Here is a 25,607-nt window from a genome sequence, read left to right as displayed (position 1 = left end):
TGATTTTTAGGTTGAAAATTTAATTCATAATACATAATTATTTTATTGAATGATATATACCAATATATTGTTTTATTGAACAAAATATACCAACAGGAAAACAGTAAAATTTCTTTGTAGTTCTTTTTGTCCTCAGGTCAACTCATCTTGAAATCTCTACACAAAAATTCATATGATGAAAATTTAAAATTTTGAGTTGATCTATACCATATACCACTAAGAATCATAAAGCAGGATATTACATAATAATGTGGAAATTCTAGAGCCGAAAAGGTTAGACACTATGTAACTTGAAGCGGAATGGGGACTGGAAAACATACAAGTTTCTTGACTATTCAATGTTCTCAAAGAAAGTTATGTAAGAAAATAAAATATTTTCGTTTTTTATAGATCTTAGAAATTATATTACTGAAATAACTGACTTCACAGCCTGGAACAGACTGAACTATGTAACTCATGAAATATCTTCTGATCTTGAAAGACTAATTGCACCTTAATTTTTAAAAATATAACCATGTCAGCTTTAATTAAGAATTCTACCATCTGTAGTATCTGGCAAAATACCAGAACAGTTTCGGACACCAAGAACAGAAATAACCTTTTTGGTTCTCCTTAAGAACTCTTCTTACAGACTCGCCCAAAGCCCTACTCCCAAGAATCAGTCCTTCAGTTTCTCAAGCCAGAAATGACGAAGTAATCTTTGAATCATCTATTCTATCAGATAATTCTTCCTAAAATAGTCTTCAAATTGGTCGTTTGCTCCTCAGAAATATACAGTGAATTAGTATGTCCATCATCATATCTAAACTCCTGCAGTCTTAGCATTCAAAGTCTCTGACAGGGTAACTGTACCTTTCATTTCAAATATTTTTATTTTATCCCATCAGGAGCCCTCTACACCAGGTCCCTGCAAATACCAGAATTACTCTTCCTCTGAGCCTTTTGCTCCTGCATTACTCTTGGCTTTGCCTTCCAAGAGTACTTCATTTCCATGTATTATTACATCTCTCCTTGAGACTTGGACAATTTCTTTTTGCTCTAAGTTCTTAGAACACAACGTTGGGCACTTCATCAGGCTTCTGTTTACTAAGGAAGAAACCTGATCTTATATATACATACACATACATCATGATATATCATGACTAAGTAGAATTTATTTCAGGAATGAAACATTGGGTAACACCAAAATTCAGACAATTATCTATTAAAAGAATGAAGAGAAAAACAAAATGATCATTTCAACCAATGTAGAAAATGGACATGACAAAATATTACTCCCTTTTATAATAAAAACTCACATCACACTAGGAATATGAGGGAATGTCCTTATTCTGGTAACAGGGATCCACAAACAATTTTTTTGGTGGGGGTGGGTGGCGTGCGCGGGGGAGGCAGAGTCTTGCTCTTTCCCCAAGCTGGAGTGCAGTGGTGGGATCACAGCTCACTGCAGCTTCAACCTCCTGAGCTCAAGCAATTCTCTTACCTCAGCATCCCAAGTAGCTGGGACTACAGATGTGCACCACTATGCCTGGCTAATTTTGTTGCTGCTGTTGTTGCTCAGGCTGGTCTCAAACTCCTGGGCTCAAGCAATCTTCTTGTCTTGGACTCCCAAAGTGCTGGGATTACAGGTGTGAGCCACCGTGCCCAGCCTGGAAAGAAAGCTAACATAATATTAAATACAGAAATACACTTATCATTTCTATTCAACAATGTACTGGCCTGTGCTAGTGCTATAACGTAAGAAAAATAAATAAAATGTATTATGATTGGAAAGGAGAATTAGAACGGAAATTATTTAGATGATCGTATGTGCAGAATATCCAAAAGAGTCTACAAGCAAGCTATTAGAAATAAGTGAATTTAGCTAGGTTGCTGAATACAAGGTCAATATACAAAAACCAATTGTACTTCTATATACTAGCAACAAACAGGAATGAAGTTTTAAAATACAATTTGCAATAATACCATGAACACATCATGCCTCCTTGCCATTGAACAAGCTTTTCCCCAATTTGTAATGCCTTGCCATCTATCCCACATGCCTGTTGAACTGACATTTCTTTCCAGTCTCTTCAGATTTACCACTTTTTAAAAAGCATTTTCTCTCCTTCCCTAAGTTTACAAACTTTAATTCACGAGCAAATTTTTTCCTTATAATTAAAAATAACTATCAAATACATGAAACTGACAAACATGGTGATTTCTTATTGAAACAAGGGTAGGAAATAAAACTCAAGAGCCTTGACTTCCCAAAAAACCTCCAGGGCAAGGACTGAAACTCATTAATTTAATATCATTAGACACCCAAATATCCAAATTGTGACCCTTAGCAACAACTTAAAAAATGAAGTCTTTCTCCTATCTTAGAAAAAATGAGTCAGCAGGCAGAAAATTCCTTCACCTCCAAATCACTTATCTGTATTCCCATCTTTATGTGGGCTTTTCCCTCCCTGAAGTTAAGGTTAATTCCTCCACCTATGCTATGACTCAAATTTATTTCAGAAAAGTTGTTCCTCCCAGCGATGTCTTCTTTAATCTACCCTCAACATGTGTATACATTAAATCATTAAAATAGAAATGCTCCCTAAGTCATTCTTCCCTTCAATTATATTTGAAATACAGTCTTCAACAGCCTACTTGTTCACCCTCCTTCAATGAAATTTCTCTTGCCAAAGTCTACAATTATCTCCTTATTCACCAATTTACTCTCCTTATTACTTCATTTATAGCACCTGACACTACTGCCCATCTGAGATTCATTTATCCCTTGGGCTCAGTGACATCACTCTTCTGCCTTTTCTCCTACATAAAGGGCCATTCCTTTTCATCTTTGCACAATTCCTTCATCTACTTCTTGTATATTGATGTTTTCCTGGGTTGTACCCATGATCCCTTTCTCATTCTAATCTATACATTCTCATGGTCAATTTACATGTGCCAAGCTTTTCACTACTAACTGTATCTTAAGTACTCCTAACTCAAGCCATCCAGCTCAAATTGACCTTTTGGGTTTGGATGACTAATTTAACATGTATACCCCTATATCGCCTACAAGGCATATCACACCACCGTCCATCCAGGTAACTAAGGCAGAAATCTAGCAGTTACTCTACCCTGTGTGTCAATCACCTTCCCCAATTATTTGATTTCAAAAACTATGCCCTATCTATTCTTACTACATTAGCATGTGCAACTATTCTTCACTGACTATCCTTGCTTGAGCTTAGAGCCTCCTTCACCCATCACTGGAGGCTGAATTCTAGGCTTCAGTCTGTTCAGCAATCTTCAGTCTCCTAAATTCATCTTCTACACATTCGTGCAATACAGGTTCCGTTACTTAAAATCGATACTTGGTACCCTAAATTTCAGAATAAAATTCAAATTCCTTAGTTTGGCAAGTAAGACCTTTTGTTACCTAGCCACTGCCTTCTTCTCAAGCTTCAGTATCTTTTTTCATTACTTCCTACAGATTCTCTACAAATGTAATATGCTGTTACCCACCCACCCTATACCTTTGCATATGTGGTTCTCTCTATTTAGAATCTCACTTTATGAAGAATACCTACTATTCTTCCAAAACTGGGCTCAGACATCATGGTCTCTGGGACACTATTGCTGGTCTCTCCTGGTTTGCTTGGTTAGTCTTCCGTATTTCTGCATCCCATGCAAATCTCTCCATTTGTATTCTGCAACACAGTATCACAGCTTAACTATTTACCTGTGAAAACCCCTTTAACACATTATAATTTGCTTACTCCCTTTAACCTCTTCTCCATCCACTCAATTCGTGACTTCTTTAAGGTCTGTTTCTTTCTTCCATACAATTTCTAGAGCTCAGGATAATATCTGGCCCAAACTTGGGCTTAAACAAACATTACTAAGTAAATCAGTTTTCAAATTTATAATTATTTCTAAAGAATTTCCTTTGCAGTCTGAAACCTTAAAAACCCTATGAGGAAAACAAACTTTTATTTCATAAACTGATTCCTTTTGAAAACTGTCACAAGTGATAGGCTCTTTAAACAATTAGGATTTCATCTGCAGCCAACTAAAAACATATTAATAGCTTTAACCTTGAAGTGATTGCCTAAACAAACAAAATGCTTCAACCTAAACTATCTAACATCACTGTTCAGAGCATAGCAAATATGGTTTCATAATAAATATGACTTCAAGACAATGAAGAAAAACTTCTGAAAACTAGGAAATGTGTAGCAAATATGGGAGGCTATTAGATGTTTGGAAATGACTAGAACAAAGAAGATAACAGATTTTTTTTCTTTTTTTAATAAAAGCCATGCATGAAGTTTGACAATAGGTCAGGAAAAGGTAAATTCCAGACACTAAGAGGTAGTTCAGTTAGTTGGTCCTTTGCTCTAATACTCTTATTTGGTCCTTTGCTCTAATACTGCGTGTGTGCGTGTGTGCGTGTGTGTGTATATATATTAGGAGAAAGCACGAATGTAGTCTCCCACTACCATAAATTATATATATTTCAGGCGAGCATGAATGTAGTCCCCCACTACCATAAATTATGCAGTTGAGTTTTCACATTTTGGGAAACTGAAGGGGTCAGCACATCCAGAGTGCAATGGATAAGCCTCGCTCTGTGAAAACCACCTTCGTGATCATGGTGTCTCCCCTGCCAGGTTAGTATATATTGCATATATTTTTAAGACCAATTGTTTTGTTTGCTATTAAAATGTCTGCTGTAATAAATATGCTTATACCTATATAATAGTGGCTTATACAATTGTTTTCTAATGAAAATTCAGCACCTCCACACCCAGACTGTTCTCATTTTTGCATGTCATAGATAGCATGTATTATATAAAGAGAGATTTTATAAACATACCTTTGATCTTACAAATGGCCAATTTCAATGTCTGCAACAGTGAACTGTCTTGGGATATTTTAAAAAGTGACAAGCATAAAAGCTTTCCCGATAGTTATTATATAGCTAAAGTTTATTCTTAAAACTTAGTATCTGGTGAGAACTACACGTTTTCTCATAGTCATTATATTTAATAAATCACTCTCAAGCATGTATTCTCTGATGAATTTTGGTTTAAGGCTTTCACACATGCATATCGGCTTTTAAGGAGTCCTCTTCAGTATGAATTTTATAATGATTCGTGAGGGATGACCTCTGGCTAAAGAGTTTCCCACATGCATTACATTCATAGGGTTTCTCTCCAGTATGAATTCTTTGATGTGCAATAAGTGATGAGCTTTGTCTAAAAGTTTTTCCACATGTATTACACTTAAAGGGTTTTTCTCCTGTATGAATCCTCTGATGTTGTATAAGAGCTGCACTTTGGCCAAAAGACATCCCACATTCTATACATCGATATGGTTTCTCTCCAGTATGAATTCTCTGGTGATTACTAAGTGATGAGTTACACCTGAAAGTTTTCCCACACTCATTACATTTATAGGGTCTTTCTCCAGTATGCATTCTCTGATGTTGAATGAGAGCTGAACTCTGTCTGAAGGCTTTTCCACATACTTTACATTTACAGGGTTTCTCTCCAGTATGAATTCGCTCATGAATAATAAGTGTTGAGTGGGAACTTAAGGCTTTACCACATTCACTACAAGTATACAATTTCTCTCCAGTATGAATTATTCGGTGTCTATTAAGTCGTGAAATAGAAGTAAAGCCTTTCCCACATTCATTGCATCTATAGGGCTTTTCTCCAGTGTGAATTCTTTCATGTTGAATAAGAGATGCACTCTGGCTGAAGGCTCTCCCACATTCACTACATTTGAAAGGTTTCTCTCCAGTGTGAATTCTCTGATGATAACGAAGGGATGAGCTAGACTTAAAAGTGTTGCCACATTCATTACATAAGTAGGACTTCCTTCTGAGATGAATTTTCTGACTTACAGAAAGGGATGTGCTGCAACTAGATGCCTTCCTACCTGGATTGTATTTATTAGGATTTCCTTGAGCATGGATTTTTTGATGTATAAAAAGCCCAGACCTTCGGCTGAAGGATTTACCACATTCTTTACATCGATAGCATTTCTCCACAGTATGGGTTCTTAGATGCTTACAAAGGGATGCACTATGGCTGAAGGCTTTCCCACATTCTTTACATATATAGGGTTTCTCTCCTGTGTGAGTTCTTTGATGCTGAATAAGAGCAGAACTTTGGCTGAAAGCTTTTAAACATTCTTTACATTTAAATAATTTTTCTCCAGTGTGGTTTTTCTGATGTTTACGAAGGGATGAATTGTGAATGAAGGATTTTCACATGTACTGCATTTATAGCGTTTCTCTGCTGTTTTGATTTTGATTGGTTAAGTAAATCTGAATTCTGCTTGAAACTATTTCTTTGTATTTCACATTTTGATGGAGTTTTTTCTCTAGCAAATCTCTGTTGCTTAATGAAGACTGATTTCAGGTAGAAGTTCTGGCCAAATTCAACATTTTTATGGCTTCTATCTACAGTAAGGATTTTTGTATGGGCAACTGAAAATATTTGTAAATTTTCATTTTTGTCCTGCTGTTTCTTTAATTTCTCTTCATATATGCAAGGTCTTTCTGGTATGAAGTTCCAGGGTTCAACCCTTTTCAGTCTTTTCCTCATTTGCTCCTGAAATGAATCCTGAGTTTGAGTTGACTTTGTCATTTTAGGCATGCTCTTACATCCTGAAAAAAGAAAAAAAGAAAGCAACAGCCCATGATTCATGTGATAGACTGAGACTAAATGTGTAGAAGGGATTAATGATATCTCAGTAAGGGTTTGCTATATGACTAAAAGAGGATAAAATTTTAAAACACACTATATAAAACAATGGATGATAGCTGAACTGCTAAGTGAACAAATGAATAAGGCAAACTCATTTAAGACAGGTGAGTGTGTAAGAGTGACCAAGAGAATGGAGCAGAGGGATTAGAGAAGGAGCAGCGCATATGAATTTAGGAAATATAATCTGGTACCCAAAGCTTATGATGGTCTCATAAATTACCCCATTCCTGTAATTATTTATACTCCTGAATGTCTTCCCTCCTTTTCCTACATTCCAAACTCCTTTGTATCCCTCAGATTCAGTTCAAACGTTAACTCCGCTGTGTACCTTTTCCTAACTTTGAGTTCCAACAACTCACTCCCCTTATTATAGCACTTATTATAGTACATTAAATGCATATAAGTAAGGAATAATATACATCTAGAGATACTGAGAAAATGTTCAACAAAATTCAGCACCACAGACAATAAAAACACTCAAGCAAAAATGAACTGAGGGATACTTCCTCAACATGATAAAATACACAGACCTTTGTCCTAAAGCTAGTACCTACTAAATACACTAGAGGTATTTCCGCTATGCTCAAGAACAAAGCAAAGACACCCATTATTTTCCCTACAATTTAACACTGTACTAGACATATTAACCAATGCAATCAGGCAATATAAATCAATTAGATATGAGTAAAGTAAAACTACCTCTATTTGCAGATAATATAATACTAAAAAGTCCAGAGAATGGATCAAGACCATCCTGGCCAACATAGTGAAACCCCATCTCTACTAAAAATACAAAAATTATCTGGGCATTGTGGCGCACACCTGTAATCCTAGCTACTTGGGAGGCAGAGGCAGAATTGCTTGAATCTGGGAGGTGGAGGCTGCAGTGAGCCGAGATCGTGCCTGGGTGACAGAGCGAGACTCCAGCTCAAAAAAACAGTCCAGAGAATGAATGATAAAACTCACTCAGTGAAGTAGCTGGATATAAAATTGACACATTAAAATCAATAGCCTTAACTTATACTAAGAATCAGAGTAGTAAATTTATAAGTAATATGAAAAACCTACACAAGGGAAATTTTATACCAGTCTTGAATGACATATCTGATGAATGACATTATCTGAACAAATAATCACCTCTCCTATTCTTGGATGTAATAACATTATAAAAATGTCAGTGCATTAAGACAAGATATAGATAAGGATTTCTCAACCTCAGATGACATTTTGGGCTAATTTTTTAGTTGTGTGGATAGTGTGGGCTGCCCTGTGCATTGTGGAATGTTTAGCAACATACTTGATCTCCACCCAACAGAAATCAGTAGCACCTGCCCCTCACAATTCCTCCCTCCAGGATTGCAACAAGCAAAAATCTTTCAAGACACTGACAAATGACAAAATCAATCCTGGTAGATAATCATTGGAACAGATGAAACAGAAATGATCATGAATTGGCACTCGTAGATAGTCATTGGAACAGATGAAACAGAAATGATCATGAATTGGCCAGGTATGGTGGCTCACACCTGTAATCCCAGCACTTTGGGAGGCCGAAGCAGGTGGATCACCTGAGGTCAGGAGTTTGAGACCTGCCTGAACAACATGGCGAAACCCCATCTGTACTAAAAATAACAAAAATTAGCTGGGCGTGGTGACGGGGGCCTGTAATGCTAACGACGCGGGAGGCTGAGGCAGGAAAATCACTTGAACCTAGTGGGCAGAGGTTGCAGTGAGCCAAGATCATGCCACTGCACTCCAGCCTGGGCAACAAGAGCAAAACTCCATCTCAAAAAAAAAAAAAATTGACCATGAGTTGACAACTGCTGAAACTGGGTGATGGGCTGGGTACAGTGGCTTCTCCCTGTAATCCCAGCAATTTGGGAGGCCAAGGAGAGCCCAGGAGTTCAAGATCAGCCTGGGCAATACAGTAACATCCCATCTCTAAAACAAACAAACAAACAAAATAAATTAGCTGGGCATAGTGGCACTCGTCTGCAGTCCTAGCTACAGAAAAGGCTGACGCAGGAGGATCACTTGAGCCCTGGAGGCTACAATAAGCCATGATTATGTAATTCCACTCCAGCCTGGGTGACAAAGTAAGAGACCCTATGTTTAAAAAAAAAAGAAAAAGAAAAAGAGGCCAGGTGCGGTGGCTCACACCTGTAATCCCAAAACTTTGGGAGGCCGAGGCAGGCAGATCATGAGGTCAAGAGATCGAGACCATCCTGGCCAACATAGTGAAATCCCGTCTCTACTGAAAATACAAAAATTAGCTGGGTGTGGTGGCATGCCCCTGTAGTCCCAGCTATTCAAGAGGCTGAGGCAGGAGAATCACTTGAACCCAAGAGGCAGAGGTTGCAGTGAGCCAAGATTGCTCCATTGCACTCAAGCCTGGCAACAGAGTGAGACTCTAAAAAAGAAAAAAAAAGAAAAAAAGAAAAGAAAGAAATTGGATGATGAATACATGGGAAGTCATATTATATTATTCTACTTTATTTATTTATTTATTTAGAGACGGAGTCTCGCTCTGTCGCCCAGGCTGGAGTACAGTGGTGTGATCTAACCTCACTGCAACCGCCACCTCCCAGGTTCACGCAATCCTCCCACCTCAGCCTCCCTAGTAGCTGGGACTACAGGCACCCACCACTACGCCCGGCTAATTTTGTTTTTGTATTTTTAGTAGAGATGGGGTTTCACGGTGTTAGCCAGGATGGTCTCAATCTCCTGACCTCGTGATCCACCCGCCTTGGCCTCCCAAAGTGCTGGGATTACAGGCGTGAGCTACCACGCCCAGCCTATTCTCTCTACTTTCATATATGCTCGAACTTTTCTACAACGAAACTAAAAATGAAGTTTTCTTCCACTTTCTGTCCTTCCTTGTAACAGGAGTGAGTGGGTTAATCTTTTTCCTTTTATAGCCCATACCTACTAAGAAAGTAATTTTAAAACTCTGGTTTCTGGGCTGGGCATGGCAGCTCATGCCTGTAATCCTAGCACTTTGGGAGGCCGATGCAAGCGGATCATGGGAGGTCAGGAGTTCAAGACCATCCTGATCAACATGTTGAAACTCTGTCTCTTCTAAAACACAAAAATTAGCTGGGTATGATGGCGGATGCCTGTAATCCCAGCTACTCGGGAGGCTGAGACGGGAGAATGGCTTGAACCTGGGAAATGGTGATTGCAATGAGCCAAGACTGGGCCACTGCACTCCAGCCTGGGCAGCTGAGCAAGACTCTGTCTCAAAAAAAACACAAAAACAACAACAACAACAAAAAACCTCTCGTTTCTGCAAAGAAATCAGCACACAGGCTGGGCACAGCGGCTCCCATCTGTAATCCTAGCACTTTGGGAGGCCGAGGCAGGCAGATCTCTTAAGGTCAGAAGTTTGAGACCAGCCTAGCCAATATGGTGAAACCCCATCTCTACTAAACACAAAAATTAGTTGTGTGTGGTGGCACATGCCTATAATCCCAGCTACTCGAGAGGCTGAGAGGAAGAATCGCTTGAACCCAGGAGGCAGAGGCTGAAGTGAGCTGAGATGGCACCACTGCACTCCAGCCTGGGCAACAGAGCGAGACTCCAGCTCAAAAAAAAAAAAAAAAAAAAAAAAAGCAGCACACACAGACAACAAGGTCACTTTAAAAACACACTTTCAGCTGGGTGTGGTGGCTCACACCCGTAATCTCAGCACTTTGGGAGGCCGAAGCAAGTGCATCATTTGCGGTCAGGAGTTCGAGACCAGCCTGACCAATATGGTGAAACCCCATCTCTACTAAAAATACAGAATTAGCCAGGTGTGGTAGTGCATGCCTGTAATTTCAGCTACTTGGGAGGCTAAGGCAGGAGAATCGCTTGAACCCAAGAAGCAGAGGTTGCAGTGAGCCAAGATTGTGCCTCCCACCTGGATAACAAGAGCAAAACTCCATCTCAAAAACAAACAACAAAAAAAAACTTCCAAGTGGAAAATTTAAATACGTATCAAATGACAAAATGTACGTTTATTTCTTTCTTTCCAGAGCAGGAGTGGAAGTTTACTTTAAAAGGCTTTAGAACAGAAAAGAAAGGCAAGTATGCTTGGAAGAGAGCTAAATGGGCACTGAGGTTAAGTGCCATAAAATGTACATTTAAAGAGTAAATATCAAAGCCTTCTGGGTAGCTGAAGATAAAGATGGATGTGTGACAAGCAACCTATCAAAATCTCTTCCCCAAATGATAAGAATTAACTTCATAACTGTGACTTTCATGTAAGACCTCATCCTCAGTATGCTACCCAGTAGACATCAGTAGCACTCCCCATCAAAACTCCTGATGGTGGCATATACTTGAAGACAGAAAATGCCAAAAGGGCAAAATAAATGTAAGGTAAAAGAAAAAGTGGATGTCAGGGAAGATGGTAGAGTAGGAAGCACCAAGGTTCTATCTATCCATCTAGACAACTGAGCTGTCAGAATCTGTCTGATACAACTATTTTGAAACTCTGGAAACTATTTGAAGGCTTGTAAGCTTCTAGGGGAAGGCCTGGCCAGTTGAGTGAAATTAATTTCAGCTGGCAGCAGCTACCCATCTCCAATTTCCTAATCTCCTGGCTTCAAGCCGTACTAGCATCCCTAGATTGGCTTTTGATGGCCAAAGTGGCAATAAAGACCTTGTTCTCCAATAATGGCGATCTGGGTTCTGACTGCAAATTACTGCTTTGAATCACGGAGGTGCAGACACAAATGCAGACTGCCATTTTTGCAATCCCCACTGACCTGATGTGGCTTCCAGAGGATTTAAGGAACAGTGCCTACTTTTTTCCTCTTCTGTTCCTTTTTCTGCTTTGGGGAATCAGACATTTAAGGATAAGGACATTTGGCATGATGGCTCACACCTGTAATCCCAGCACTTTGGAAGGCCGAGGTGGGCGGATCACTTGAGGTCAGGAGTTCCGAGACCAGCCTGGCCAACATGCGGAAATCTTGTCTCTACTAAAAACATAAAAATTAGCCAGGTGTGGTGGCAAGTCCCTGTAATCCCAGCTACTCAGGAGGCTGAGGCAGAAGAGTCGCTTAAACCCAAAAGGTGGAGGTTGCAGTGAGCCGAGATCGCGCCCCTGCACTCCAGCCTGGGCAACAGAGCAAGACTCCATCTCAAAAACAAAACAAAACAAAAAGCAACTGCACACATGGGGAATTTAGAAAGTCACTGCACAAGGCCAGGGAAGACGTGGGCTCAGAAAAAAATGTGAGAAGACCTACAGTTTATACTTCAGGCCAATTCCTGGACTAGTGGCACCCGATAGCAATAAGAAAACAAAAACCAAACCAAAACAAAACCCAGCAAATCTTACGGAAGTAGGAAGATCTGATCCTGAGTTACAACACTGTAAGACAAAAAAAAAAAAAAGGCAGAAAAAAAAAGGAAAGTATGGTTCAATCAATGGAACAAAATAAACAGAAAACATCTGTGGAGAAGACCAGATGGTGGCATGCGACACAAAGACAACTATCACAAAGATGCTCAGAGCTAGAGGGAAACATGAATGACTCATGGAAATGATGAACAAATCCAACTATCAATACAAAGAAAACAAAAAGAAACCAAGAGGAAATTCTAGGATTTGAAAGTATAATAACTGAAATGAAAATTTCACTAGGGAAATTCAAAAGGTTTAAGCAGGCCATAGGAAAAATCAACAAACTTTAAGATAGGACAATTAAAATTACTTGAGTCTAAGGAAGAAAACGAAGAAAATATTTGAAAAGTGAATAGAACTTAAGGGCCATGTAGGATGCCATCAAGCAGGCCGAAATATGCATCGTCCTGGGACCCTAGCATGATCACAGCAGCCCTGCCTAGGCTCCGGGCCAGCAGCACTCTGTACCTTCCCTAGGTCAGAGCTCCCAAAGGGAGAGGCAGGCTACTACTTTTGCTGTGCCACAGCCCTCACTGCTGTTGCCCTCAGGCTCTGGAGGGTGCACAGTGATCAGGGACTGGAACAGAACTCCAGGAAGAACACAGCCGCCCCACAAAAAGTGGCCAGACTGCTTCCCACACGGGTCCCCATTTCCACTTCTCCTCACTGGACAGGGCCCTCCTGACCTGGGACTCCAGCACAACCATCAAGCCTACCTGAATGCTTCAGTTGGAGGTGGCTCTGCATTTCTCTGAGGAGGAAATGTAAGAGAGAACCCATAGCCCCTCCACCACTGTAGCTGAAATGGTACCACTATCCACCCTTGGCCTGGGGAAGGAACCCAGGGCCCGGTCACTACGCTGGTACCTCTGGTACACCACAGTCACCATATGGAGATAAGCCCAGTCTCTCTACCTTGTGAGCTCCCATACCCAACTCCTCACCAGGCAGGGACCCTGGCTTTGGACAGCAGAACAGCCGTCCCTCCCCTGGCTGGGTATTCTCACTGGTAGTGGCTCTGAGCTTCCCTGAGGAAGGGCTCCCAGAGGCAACTGATAGCCCCTATGCCACTGCCACAGCAGCAGTCCTGGACCTGCTGCCCTCGGTCTGGGGAAGAAACAGTGAAGCCTTCACTTGCGCTTCCAGCATGCCACAGTCACCAGTCACCATATGGACGGGAGCTCAGTCTCTTCTCCCCGAGAGCACTAATCCCTGACTCTTCACCAGGCAGGTCCCCCACCTCAGGCCAGCAGTGTAGCTAGCCACCTCACCCTTCGGCTGAAGATTCCCAGTAGCAGTGGCTCCATGTTTCTGAGGTGGAACTGACAGAGGCAATCAAAAGTCCCTCTGTCGCTGCCACTGCAGTGATATTGCCCTTGCTACCCTTGGACTGGGGAAGGAACAAAAACCCTGAGTACTTTAGCTGTACCTCCAGGAAGCTGCAGTTGCCATAAGCAGCCGTCAGTCTGTCTTGCTGGTGACCTCCCTTTCCCTGCCAGCTCCTCCTGCTCCTCACCAGGCAGGGCCTCCCTCCCCATCTTGGGCACAGGGCAGCCACCCACCCTGGGCCAACTGCACTGATTGGCAGTAGTTCTGCATCTCTTTAGGGCAGAGGGGCCCACAGACAAGTGAAAGGCTCTCTGTCACAACCACTACCAACCAAGTCCCTTCCCCTGTTGCCTCCAAGCTAGGGAGGGAACATAAACCGAGATCACCCCAGAGCTGTGGTGGGCAGCCTGGCAGTGCCAAGCTGAGACGTGCAGCCAGCACTCAAGTGGGAGAGGAGCCCACATTTTCAGAGCACTGAGGGGCCTATAATCCCAGCATTTTGGGAGGCTGACATGGGAGGATTGCTTGAGGCCAAGAGTTCAAAAACAGCCTGGGCAGCATAGCAAGACCTCCAAGTAAAACGAAATAGGGCTACAGAGCATGGTGGCCACACTTCCATCTTGTAAGCAGTCACTTTTTAAAACCATTCCAGGCCATGTCATAAGGGCTGCTGCTAAGCCCCACAGCATTCTGTGCAAGTGAGGAAAAGACAACTCTCCCTGCATGCAGTCGCAGCTCCAGTAAACCTTGCTGAGCAACCCCTCCGCTCACCACCCTGCACAATTCAGCCTACCCAAGATGGCTTCTCGCAGTAAGGAAACAAAGCAGGCCGGGCGCGGTGGCTCACACCTGTAATCCCAGCCCTTTGGGAGGCTGAGGCGGACAGATCACTTTGGGTCAGTTCAAGACCAGCCTGACCAACGTGGCAAAACCCGGTCTCTACTAAAAAAATGCCAAAAATTAGCCCGGCATGGTGGTGTGCGGCTGTAATCCCAGCTACTTGAGAGGCTGAAGCACAAGAATCGCTTGAACCTGGGAGGAGGGCACTGCAGTGAGCTGAGATCACGCCAATGCACTCCAGCCTGGGCCACAGAGCAAGAGTCCAGCTCAAAAGAAAGTAACTTTGTACAAGTACATTTTGAGGCCACTGGAGGTTCCAGAGAATCCTATCCCTGGGAGCACAAGTTTTTCCATCACTGGCTGTTCAAAGGGTAGGTTTTTGTCTAAAATTTTTTTTTCCATTTTAAAGTTACATAAAGACAGACAGGGTCTATGTTACCGAGGTTGGTCTCGAAACTCCTGGGCTCAAGTGATCCTCCCACCTTGGCCTCCCAAAGTGCTGGAATTGCAGGCATGAGCCACCACACCCAGCCTACAGGTTGAGTTTTTGGTTTGAGCTAGAGTTAATAATCTGAGATAATTCCAGGAACATCCCAGTCCTTCAACCACACTCTCAATGAGGTGAGCTCTCATGGGAAAAGGAAGCTGTCCAATCTTAGTCCAGGCATACAGGAGCCCCACCAGGGGTGCAGCAGAGACGCAAGCACATGTCAGCACCCTAGGAATGCCATCTGACTTCTATCTGACAAGAGGAAGAAGAAAGTCATCCCACCAAGAGGAACCGGGCAGAAAACAGCTCTGATGTCCTTCCTTACTTAATAAACTGCTCACGGTTTTCCCGCAGGGCCATCCTCCCAAATCTGAAAAGGACTGACTGACAACGCTACCAGGTGCCCGGCATCCCTCTGGACAGCTCTGGACCCCAGTCATATTTTCAGCCTGTTAATACTTCTCTCTAGAGGGAAGACTTACTCAGCCATCAGATGCTCCCCAGTTAAGGGGGAAAGGAACAATTCTTTCTTCTCTTCCTCATCTTCCACACCAGATTCAGCCCACATATAATGGCCAGACTGACGCCCCTCTTAAATCTTACCTGGTTCCCTGCTGCTTGCATTCCGCTTACTTTGTGGTGGCCTCTGGCAGTTCATTAAATTTTAATTTAATAAAAAATTAATTTAATAAAAAGTAATTAATTTAATAAAATATAGTGTATTTCTATCAAAGGAGATTAAAAACACAAGTTGGTCCCCCTATAAAAAAAAAAAAAAGTCTCAAGCTATCATCACGAGAAAGCCTCTCCCCAGCACAGGGCCATGGGGACGCAAGGACTGCCGTTTGCCCATGGCAGCTCCTTCACTGTAACTTGTTTTTTCACAATTGCCCCAAACTGGAAACAAATGTCAGCACAACACAAATGTCGCTTCCATGAGTGCCATAAACTGGAGGTTACATGCCATTGCACATGGAATTCTAGTCAGAGCAAAAAAGAATGAAATTTTGATATTTTGTAACAACTAGGAAAATCTTTTATTTATTTATTATCATCATTATTATTATATTATTATTTTGAGACGGAGTCTTGCTTTGTCGCCCAGGGCTGGAGCGCAATGGCGCAATTCTCGGCTCACTATAAGCTCCGCCTCCGCAGGTTCACACCATTCTCCTGCCTCAGTCTCCCGAGTACGCTGGGTACTACAGGCGCCCGCCACCATGCCTGGCTAATTTTTTTTTGTATATTTTTAGTAGAGGACTGGGTTTCCAGCCGGTGTTAGCCAGGAGTCTTGAATCTCCTGACCTTGTGATCCAACGCCTCGGACCTCCCCAACAAAGTGCTGGGATTCACAGGCATGAGCACCGTGCGCCGGCCACAAACCCCATTCTTTTAGCCTGGCGGCAAATTCTTCAGTCCTTGATCCTAGGTCCTTCCCCAGGGAAGGCCTTTGCTGGCGCCAAACTGCCTGCTCTGCACTTTCCACAGGCACCGACTGTCTTTCCCACGTGGGCCTCACTGGAACGTGTCCTTCTTGTGCCTTGTGTGCAATGTGTGTTCACCCTTGTCCCCCACACGATCGTGCACTCCAGAAAGGCAAGACCCTGCATCCCTTTCTGCCAGTGCTAAACAAGGGACAATAAAGCTGGTGGGCGAGGGTTCAACCTCGATCCCCCAAGAGCCAGAGGCCCCCCAGCTCAACCCACTCTCAGTCTCCCAACCGCGCTCAGTCTCCAACCAACGCTCAGTCCCCCAAACCGCTCTCAGTCCCCCAACAGCACTCAGTCCCCCAACTGCTCTCAGTCCCCCAACCCGGCCCCCGGGGGGCCCTCAGTCCCCCACTCCACAATGGCCCCCTCCCCCATTTCTCTCGCTCTGTTACTTCTCGGGCTCTGTCAGATTCCTCCTTGCTTAAGACCTCGCAAAGTGCTGTTTCCTGAAATTCGGGCCTCCACTCAGTCCTCACCCGGCCAGTCCCCACGTTTCTAATGCCCCGTCATTCTGATGGCCTCCTGACGCTCCGCTTGAGTCTCGGCCCTGTCACTTACACACCTGCCCACCGAGTGATCTCCACCTGTGGACTACTTCACTCACATCTTCAAGTGAGATCCATCACACACAACACCTGCTCCATGTGCCCTGATCACACGTGGGCACCTCCTCCTCCCCCCTTCACAAACTCACGGCAAGGTGCCTTCATCCAGGACCCTCCCACCTCCTGCTCCCTCCATGACTGCAATGACTCTGCAAGGCTTCCCGCCTCTAGATTTTGCCTCACTTTCAGTCACAATAACTCCAAAATGGACCATCTGTATTGAAGTTCGAATGCACATAGCAACATCATGAATATGTTCCTCTTTGTGAAAATTTTAAAACATTACCATGTAAAATACCATCTCGCTTTTATGGACCCGATTCTCAATCCTATTCCAAGTGTCACTAATGTCCACCAGTTAATTAAGGTGTGTCCTCCTAACCTTTCTCTCTGGGGATTACGTGCACATTGACACAACACATTAATTTTCATTAAACAAGATGGTGGTGTCCTAACAATGCTCTGTAACTTGCTGGGAGCGCTCTGTCCACGTCCTCTGGGACTCTTGTTCTTCAGGGTGGGTGTATGCTCGCCAGATAAGGACCACGACCTGCAGTCCCTTAGCTTGTTCTTACACTTGATGGAGATCTCAACTGTTTCTGGATTCAGGACCCAACTGTTCTCTAAGGATACCTAGATAAGAACCATACGTATTCCGCTGCCCAAATCCTTCAATTATTTCCCGCAGTGTCCATGGGACAGTTTCCACCCTCTTGAATGGTGCCCAAAGCTCTTACCACGCGGCCCTTTCCCCAGCTTTCTATTTCCTTCCTCACCTCCTCCATTTCCCAAATACACACTGAGCTTCAGACCAGAGTGGTGACTATTTGAAATTCCTTAACTATATATGTTTGCTGACTGAATACATGGAAAATACACATGAAAATACAGCCCCATTCTAAAACAACAGGAAAGAATAAGAAAAGAGATTGAGAGATTCATGGGGAAGTGATTACAAGAGAGTAATCGTAGTGGGCTTCCCCTTCCCCACCCCTTCCTGAGGTCTGAAAATCCTCAAAGGAGTTTCCCAACCAACACTCCTACCTCCTCTCATTAACCAGACCGCTGTCTGCGGCGATTCCCGAGCACCTTGGGCCACCCACTTACCCAGAGAGGAGTCGCCAGAACTGTCTTTCTCCACCTTCCAGGGATCTTCTCCTTGCTGCAACAGGGAGATCACTTTTGGTTTGGTAAATGGGAATCCTGTACGTAGACAAAAAAAAAAAGTCTTGGTCTTGGTTTTGACACAACAAAGCATGCCCTGATTACTAGGGTACCGTGGCTTTTCTATAGAAGGAATATTGCATGTATAGATGTAATTAAAACTTATAAACTGGTATCTATAGAATGATGTATCAAGTAACTTTTTTTATAATGAGAAAACATCGTATGATTCCCTTTTGAAGATGAATTTTACAAGATTTATCTGGCTGGAAAAGAGAAGTGGGAAAGGTAATGGTAGGTGGATGAGGTAAGCCCTCTGCTGAGATGAGCAAACAAACCACAGAACAATCAAAGCAGGAAAATGCTGCCTGAACTATGAGAGAATTTCTAATGTGAAATTGTGTAGCAGGAAGGGGATAATTATCAATACCCATCTGCCAATACATAGAACAATTCCATACTTACTAGGAAAAAGTTTTCAATGTTTATTTATAGAAATTTGATTTGTATAATCCTCAAACTCAGCTCAAGTTTTCAGTGACCAACCATTTTATTCAGGGAAGGAGGTGCTGAGATATCCCAATTTTGAATTCTGTTTCTACAGGGGAAACTTCCTTACCCAGTGAGACCAGGTTCCTATAGTTCTCCAGCATCACATCGCGGTACAAGTTTCTCTGAGAAGGAGCCAGCTTTCTCCACTCATCCCGGGTGAAGAGCACAGCCACGTCCTCGAACGTCAGTGACACCTGTAAGGACAAGTCGTTCCAGCTCACCCAGGACCCCCCTCACAGAGTGGACGGGATGGCAGTGGGGAAGACAGGCTACCCATGATAACAGTTTTGATACTATTCAAGCTTCTGAAGGTTCCAGGTCATTTCTTTAATGAACAATTTGCCAGTAACAAATATATACTGAGCAGCACACAGTGAGATTCAGGCCTTGTGCAGCCGCTGTAAGAGATGGGTAGAGGGATTACAGCCATTAGTGGGAGCCTTAATTACAATAATCTTTTGTTGGCAATTTGATAATACATAAAAACTCAGAACTATGTATAATCTTTAACTCATCAATTACTTTAAGAAACAGTGCACAAAAATACCAGCACAAGGATACTTATCATGGTGTTAGTAGCAAAAAAAACTGGAAACAACCTAAATACTCACTGATGGAGGCTGGGTTAAATAACTTATGGCACTACCTGTGTGCTGATTCAAGCTTGAAGATAATGATGAAAATCAGAATACCTCTCTTTTAGTGAATGCTTTACATGGGCCAGACACTATATTTAGAGCTTTATATTAATTATTAGCATATACCTTATCTAACCTTCACAATTACCTTATGAAAAAGATAGTTATTGTTCCATTTTACATCAAAGAAAGCAAAGTCACTGAGAGGCTAAGAAATTTGTTTAAAGTTGGCTGGGTGTGGTGGCTCACGCCTGTAATCCCAGCACTTTGGGAGGCAGAGGTGGGTGGATCACGAGGTCAAGAGATCTAGACCATCCTGGCCAACATGGTGAAACCCCATCTCTACTAAAAATAAAAACATTAGCCAGGCATGGTGGTGTGCACCTGTAGTCCCAGCTACTCGGGAGGCTGAGGCAGGAGAATCACTTGAACCCGGGAGGCAGAGGTTGCAGTGATCCAAGATCATGCCACTGCACTCCAGCCTGGAAACAGAAAGAAGCTCCATCTCAAAAAAAGAAAAAAAAAAATTGTTTAAAGTCACACAGCTGTTCAGTGGTATAGCTGGGATTCCAATCCAGGCAGATGTCTTAGGCTCCATTCAAAAGTAAAACTGCCTCTCAAAATCTACCACATAGTAATAAATAAATAAGATAATCTGCACAATGCACTTAAAATCATATCGGGCTCACATTAAAGGTTCAAATGTTAGCTATTATCACATTAATACAAATAGTAGGCAATCATTAGAGCTGATGGTATAAATTGCTATTTGTCGACATAAAAAGACACTCATGAAAACGTTAAGTACAAAGTACGTTATGTATCACCATTTCGAGTTTGTCCTCATTTAAAAAAATGTTTCTGGCCGGGTGTGGTAGCTCATGCCTGTAATCCTAGCACTTTGGGAGGCCGAAGCAGGTGGATTGCCTGAGCTCAGGAGTTCGAGACCAGCCTGGGCAACACGGTGAAACCCTGTCTCTACTAAAATACAAAAAATCAGCCGGGTGTGGTGGCAGGCCCCTGTAATCCCAGCTACTCGGGAGGTTGAGGCAGGAGAATTGCTTGAACCCAGGAGACACAACTTGCAGTGAGCCTAGATTGCGCCACTGCACTCCAGCCTGGGTGACAGAGTGAGACTCCCTCTCCAAAAAAAAAAAAAAAAAATTCTATATACATAGAAAATTATTGAGACATGCAATAAACTGAATGACAGTGATTATCTCCAGATGGTGGCGTTAAGGGTGATTTTATTTTCTGTTGTATATATGAAATACGTAGAGCATACAGTCATGTGTCGCATTCGTGATGGAGGTACATTCTGAGAAACGCACTGTGAAGCCACTTCATCGCTGTGGGAATATAAGAGACAAACCTGGATGGAACGGCCTCCTACACACCCGGGCTATGTGGTACAGCCTATTGCTCCTAGGCTGCAAACCTGTGCAGCAGGTTACCAAACTGAACACTGTAGGGAACGGTAAGACAATGTTAAGTGTCTGTGTATGTAAATACACTTAAACATAGAAAAGGCATGGTAAACTACAGTATAAAAGAGAAGAAATGGTACACCTGTACAGGGCACTTGCCATGAATGGAGCGTGCAGGACTGGAAGTTGCCTGGCTGAGTGAGCGGTGAGTGAATGTACAACTTAGGACACTACTGTGCAAGACTATAGACATTTTAAACACTGCACGCTTAGGCTACACTACATTTATTGTAGACATTTTAAACACTGTACACTTAGGCTACACTAAATTTATTTTTCAAAAGTTTTCTTTAACAACAAATTATCCTTAGCTTACTGTAACTTTTACTTTCTCAACTTTTTAATTTTTTCAAACTTTGACTCTTCGGTAGTAACACTTATCTTAAACACATTGTCTAGCTGTACAAAAATATTTTCTTTCTTTATATCCTTATTCTACAAGCTTTCTCCTATTTTAAAAGCTTTTATTTTTACTTTAAAAAATTTTTTGTTAAAAACTAGGACATAAATATGCACATCAGTCTAGGCCTACAGAGGATCAGCATCATCGACACCACTGTCTTCCACCTCTACATCCTGTCCCACTGGAAGGGCTTCAGGGGCAGTGACACACATGCAGCTGTCACCTCCTATGAGAGCAAAGCTTTCTTCTGGATACCTCTTGAAGAACCTGGCTGAGGCTGTTACACTTAACTTTTTAAAAACAAGCAAAAGGAAGATACTGTAAAATAACAAGAATAGTATAATAGATACATAAACCAGCAACACAGTCAGACATTATCAAGTATTACGAACTGTACAGTTGCATGTGTTGTATACTTTTATAGGACTGGCAGGCTGCACAGTAGGTCTATTTATACCAGCATCACCACAAAACAGGAGCAAAGACTTGCATTATAATGTTACAACGGCGACTAAGTCAATAGGAGACAGGAATCTTTCAGCTATCTTTTAAACTTGTGGGACTACTGTCACATTTATGGTCTTTCATTGACCAAAACATCATTACCAACGCACGACCACATAAACGTACATATAAGTATGCACATATATATACACATGTATTCATAAACATGAATATATATACACATCTACAAATGTATATATATAAAAGTATTACTCTCTAAAGTTTAGACCATGACCCTGCAATATTTTTATGGTGAGAAAGAGCATCAAATTATTTGCATATTGGGGAAGAGTACAAGAAATGATCGTTGTTCTCAAAGAATGTATAATCTGACTGGCAGACTAGAAAATGCATGAAATAATTTGAACAATGAAAAACAACTGTGTAGCTGGATAGGGCCCTGAGACAAGAACACAAGGTCCAGGGCAGCCAAGATCCCAGGTCATGTGCTTTGCTAGAGGTAGTAGCAGGATCATAACTCCAGTTTTCTAATTGTGAACTCTGTACTCTCTCTCTGGTCTTAAAATTCCCTTCACTGATTTTTACACACAGGTCTACACATTACTGACAACTGGGCAGCAAGAACAGACAGGAAGGATGCCACAGAGACTCACTCAAACACAGGGATGGAGAAGGTTCTGGTCAGGAGAGCACCTTGCCTCTGTGGGAACGGAATGCCTTGAAGGACAAAGAGCAGCTCAAATGCACAACAGCCTGTTCTGGCCACCCCCTCAGATCACACTCCACTGTGCTGGCTAGTCTAAAAGATAATGCTGCCAGGCATGGTGGCTCACACCTTTAATCCCAGCACTCTGGGAAGCGGAGGCTGGTGGATCACGAGGTGAGGAGATTGAGGCCATCCTGGTCAACACAGCGAAACCTCGTCTCTACTAAAATACAAAAAAAAAATAAGCCAGGCATGGTGGCATGTGCCTGTAGTCCTAGCTACTCAGGGGGCTGAGGCAGGGGAATCGCTTCAACCCAGAAGGCAGAGGTTGGAGTGAGCCGAGGTCATGTCACTGCACTCCACTCCAGCCAGGCGACAGAGCAAGACTGGCTCTCAAAAAGAGAATGCCAGGCCGAAGAACCCTGGTATCACGTGGCTGGATCTGCCCATACTCGGAAAGACACACCACAGGAACGATGTACTGGGTGGTCCGTGGGAACTCAGAGCCAGACACACTTGGACTGTGCTCAGGTGACTTAACTTTTCTGAGCCTCAGTCCTCACATGCAAAACAAGAATTGTAATTGTTGTGTTACTGTGAGAGTGAAGGAACAAATGTAAAGCCCTCAGCCCACTCCCTGGTATGCTAGACACTCAGTGCACATTATTATTGTTAGATAAAAAAATGAATAAAGAATAACATCTTCTGGGTCCTAAACACATTGTACAGCAGTTTCTATCAACATTAACATGAATATGAATATATTAATACAATAATGTCACTCTGCATCCACGACCACCACACACTGAGCAGTGACTACTCAGAGACCAGCCCTGATCCAAACACTTTCCATACACCAACTCATGTGATCCCCTCATCTATGCTGGGAGGTGGGCACAGTTGCTATTCCCATTTTATAGGTGAGGAAACTGAGGCACAGAGAGGTGAAGCCCAAGGCCCACAAACAGCAACAGAGGAGATGGGTTAAAACGCTGCCACCTGGCTAGACAGCCCTACTTCCTAACTACCACATACACTACCTCTGCACTACTGACATCCCATGAAACCCTTCCTGCGGCTACCTGAGGGGTCTTCTCTCTGTCCTGGGAGTCAAGTGACCTCTCCAACTCTGTTCACTCTTGTCTCACCTAGAAAGGGTGGCCTCCTCATTCCCACTACACAAAAATGAAAACGGTCTACATCAGTTTTCAAGAGAGTGATACAAGCCGGAGGCTGAGGCAGGAGAATGGCGTAAACCCGGGAGGCGGAGCTTGCAGTGAGCTGAGATCCAGCCACTGCACTCCAGCCCGGGCGACAGAGCGAGACTCCGTCTCAAAAAAAAAAAAAAAAAAAAGTGATACAAGCAAAGAATATGATTCACAAGTGAAGAGAGAAAAAACTAAAAACTATGCGTTGGAGAAGCCTGAGGAAAGGCTGGTGGTATGAGGATTCTCAGGGGTGAAAAGAAAAAGTATTCCTGCAAAGGATAGGAAAGGAGACAAGGCTGAGTGAAGGACGCAGGGATTTTTCCCAGGTGTGCACGTCGGTTCTGTCCCTAGTGACACACAGACTTGTGGTATCTTACTTGTCAAACTAGTCACGCAATGGATTGAGATTTAATGAACAAAGGGTGTTAATTAAAAAACAACCACTAGACATGGATGGCGAGGGCAGGAGGTCCTCCCTACAGAATCCACCACTCATGAGGGCGGACCAGCTCCTCCAAGGGAAAAGGACTTGGGCTCCATCCTGGCTGAAGATGGTCCCGGTGAAGAACCTCAGTTAGTGGGGAAAATCCACCCACTAGGATCTGGAAGGGCAGTGAGCTCACCTGGGGCCTCGCTTCCCGCCGCCCAGCAGCCATGTTCTCTCCGGGCTCTCCCCTGAGGACGGTGCAGTCTCCAGCAGGCAGATCTGAGAAGGAAAAGGGAGCCGGGAAGAAGCCCCTTATGCTTTCCAGCCCTGGAATCCGCAGCTCTGAAACCCCGACTCCCGCTGAGAAAGACCCCGGGCGCCCTCACAGGGAGTCGGGAGGAGCCAGGAGCCCGCAGACCAGAGCAGCGCCGGGCCGCCGTCCAGGCCCAGGTCTCCCAGGCTTGGGGCCTACGGAGGGGACGCTGGACCCGCAGCGGCAGCAGCGACCCGCCGAGCCCGCCGGGGCCAGGGCTCCCCCGCGCCGCTGAGTCCCTCGGCGCCAGCTGGCACTACCAGCACCCGCCGCACCGCTCAAGAAACTGAGGCAGCGCCGGGCACCTGCTCCGTTCACGCCCCTGCGAGGCTGGCCGGTACTCCCACACCCACGGCCCCGGGGACGACTTCCCTCCGCCTCAAGCCTTTCCCAGCCGGTTCCTCTCTCTCCCGCCAAGGAATCCTCTCCTGACTCCACAGAAAGCGGCTTTGAAGAGCAAAGCGCTGGGTGTCCGGAGGCGGGAAGGGCGACCGTCCTGGGGACGGACTCAGAAACCGGGGCCGGCTGCCTCCGCCCTGCGCTCGGGGTCCCGGCGCCCCGAGCCCCGAGTCCGGGAGGCCCACACGGCAGGGGCAGGGTGGGCCCGGGAGGAGACACCGGCCCGTTCACGGCCGGCGGCGCCGAGCCAGAGGCAGGAGCATCGGCAGCGGTGCCAGAGCCACCCGCGAGGGGCGACAGTCCAGGTCCCCGCGCGGGGGCCGGTGACAGACGCGGGGGTGCCCAGCCGCGCCCACAAAGGCCCTCGGAGCCCCGGCGGCCGCAGGCCGTCAGCCAGCCACGCCGCTTACCTCCCCAGGATCTGGCGTTCCCGGGCCGCGCCTCCCCGGCCGCACTCCGCAGGCGGGAGGCTCCAGAACCGCCCGGCGGGACTCCAGCCTCGTGACCCGGCTCCTCCGACGTCTGGGCGACCTCAGGCCCCGGGCCGCTCACCCGTCGGCGAGAGCTCGGCGGCGCGCCTGGAACCTAGAGGAGCAGGGCGGCCGCGAAGGTCTCTAGGAAATGGAGTCCCCCGTAGCACGCTGGCATTCCGGGAAGTGTAGTTCCACGCCTTTGGGGCGGGGTCGCGCTGAACTGTTAGGCGCCCAGAAGCTACCAGAGGGCCCGGATGAGCTGCAGGGTCCGAGGTTCCTGATTCTTTGGAAGAGAAGGGGAGAGGGCAGTAACTTGCAACTCTGTGTCCGTGTGAATTTCAGGATGGCGTGGGCCACAGGAACACAACTGCTACACAATTGGGAAAGGATCATCTCCCGCAAAAGATGTTGACAAAGCTGGATTTCCACATGCAAAAGATGAACGTGTACCTGACCTTATACCAT

General features: G+C 44.3%; 1 protein-coding gene across 1 annotated transcript; it reads right to left on the bottom strand.

The window, feature by feature from the left end:
• Positions 1-4,935: 4,935 nt before the first annotated feature.
• ZNF354B (zinc finger protein 354B) lies at positions 4,936-25,304 on the bottom strand. Its single transcript, XM_017887970.1, is given in 7 exon segments — positions 4,936-6,258; positions 6,261-6,291; positions 6,294-6,658; positions 18,015-18,110; positions 18,691-18,817; positions 24,154-24,236; positions 25,080-25,304. Coding segments are annotated over 6 exon segments (1,833 nt in total). The 5' UTR covers positions 24,187-24,236; positions 25,080-25,304; the 3' UTR covers positions 4,936-5,077.
• Between the last annotated feature and the right edge of the window lie 303 nt (positions 25,305-25,607).

The sequence above is a fragment of the Rhinopithecus bieti genome, unplaced genomic scaffold, assembly GCF_001698545.2.
Source record: "Rhinopithecus bieti isolate Rb0 unplaced genomic scaffold, ASM169854v2 scaffold_1557, whole genome shotgun sequence".
In the NCBI taxonomy this organism is placed as follows: domain Eukaryota; kingdom Metazoa; phylum Chordata; class Mammalia; order Primates; family Cercopithecidae; genus Rhinopithecus; species Rhinopithecus bieti.
This window is presented reverse-complemented; position numbering and strand designations above follow the sequence as displayed.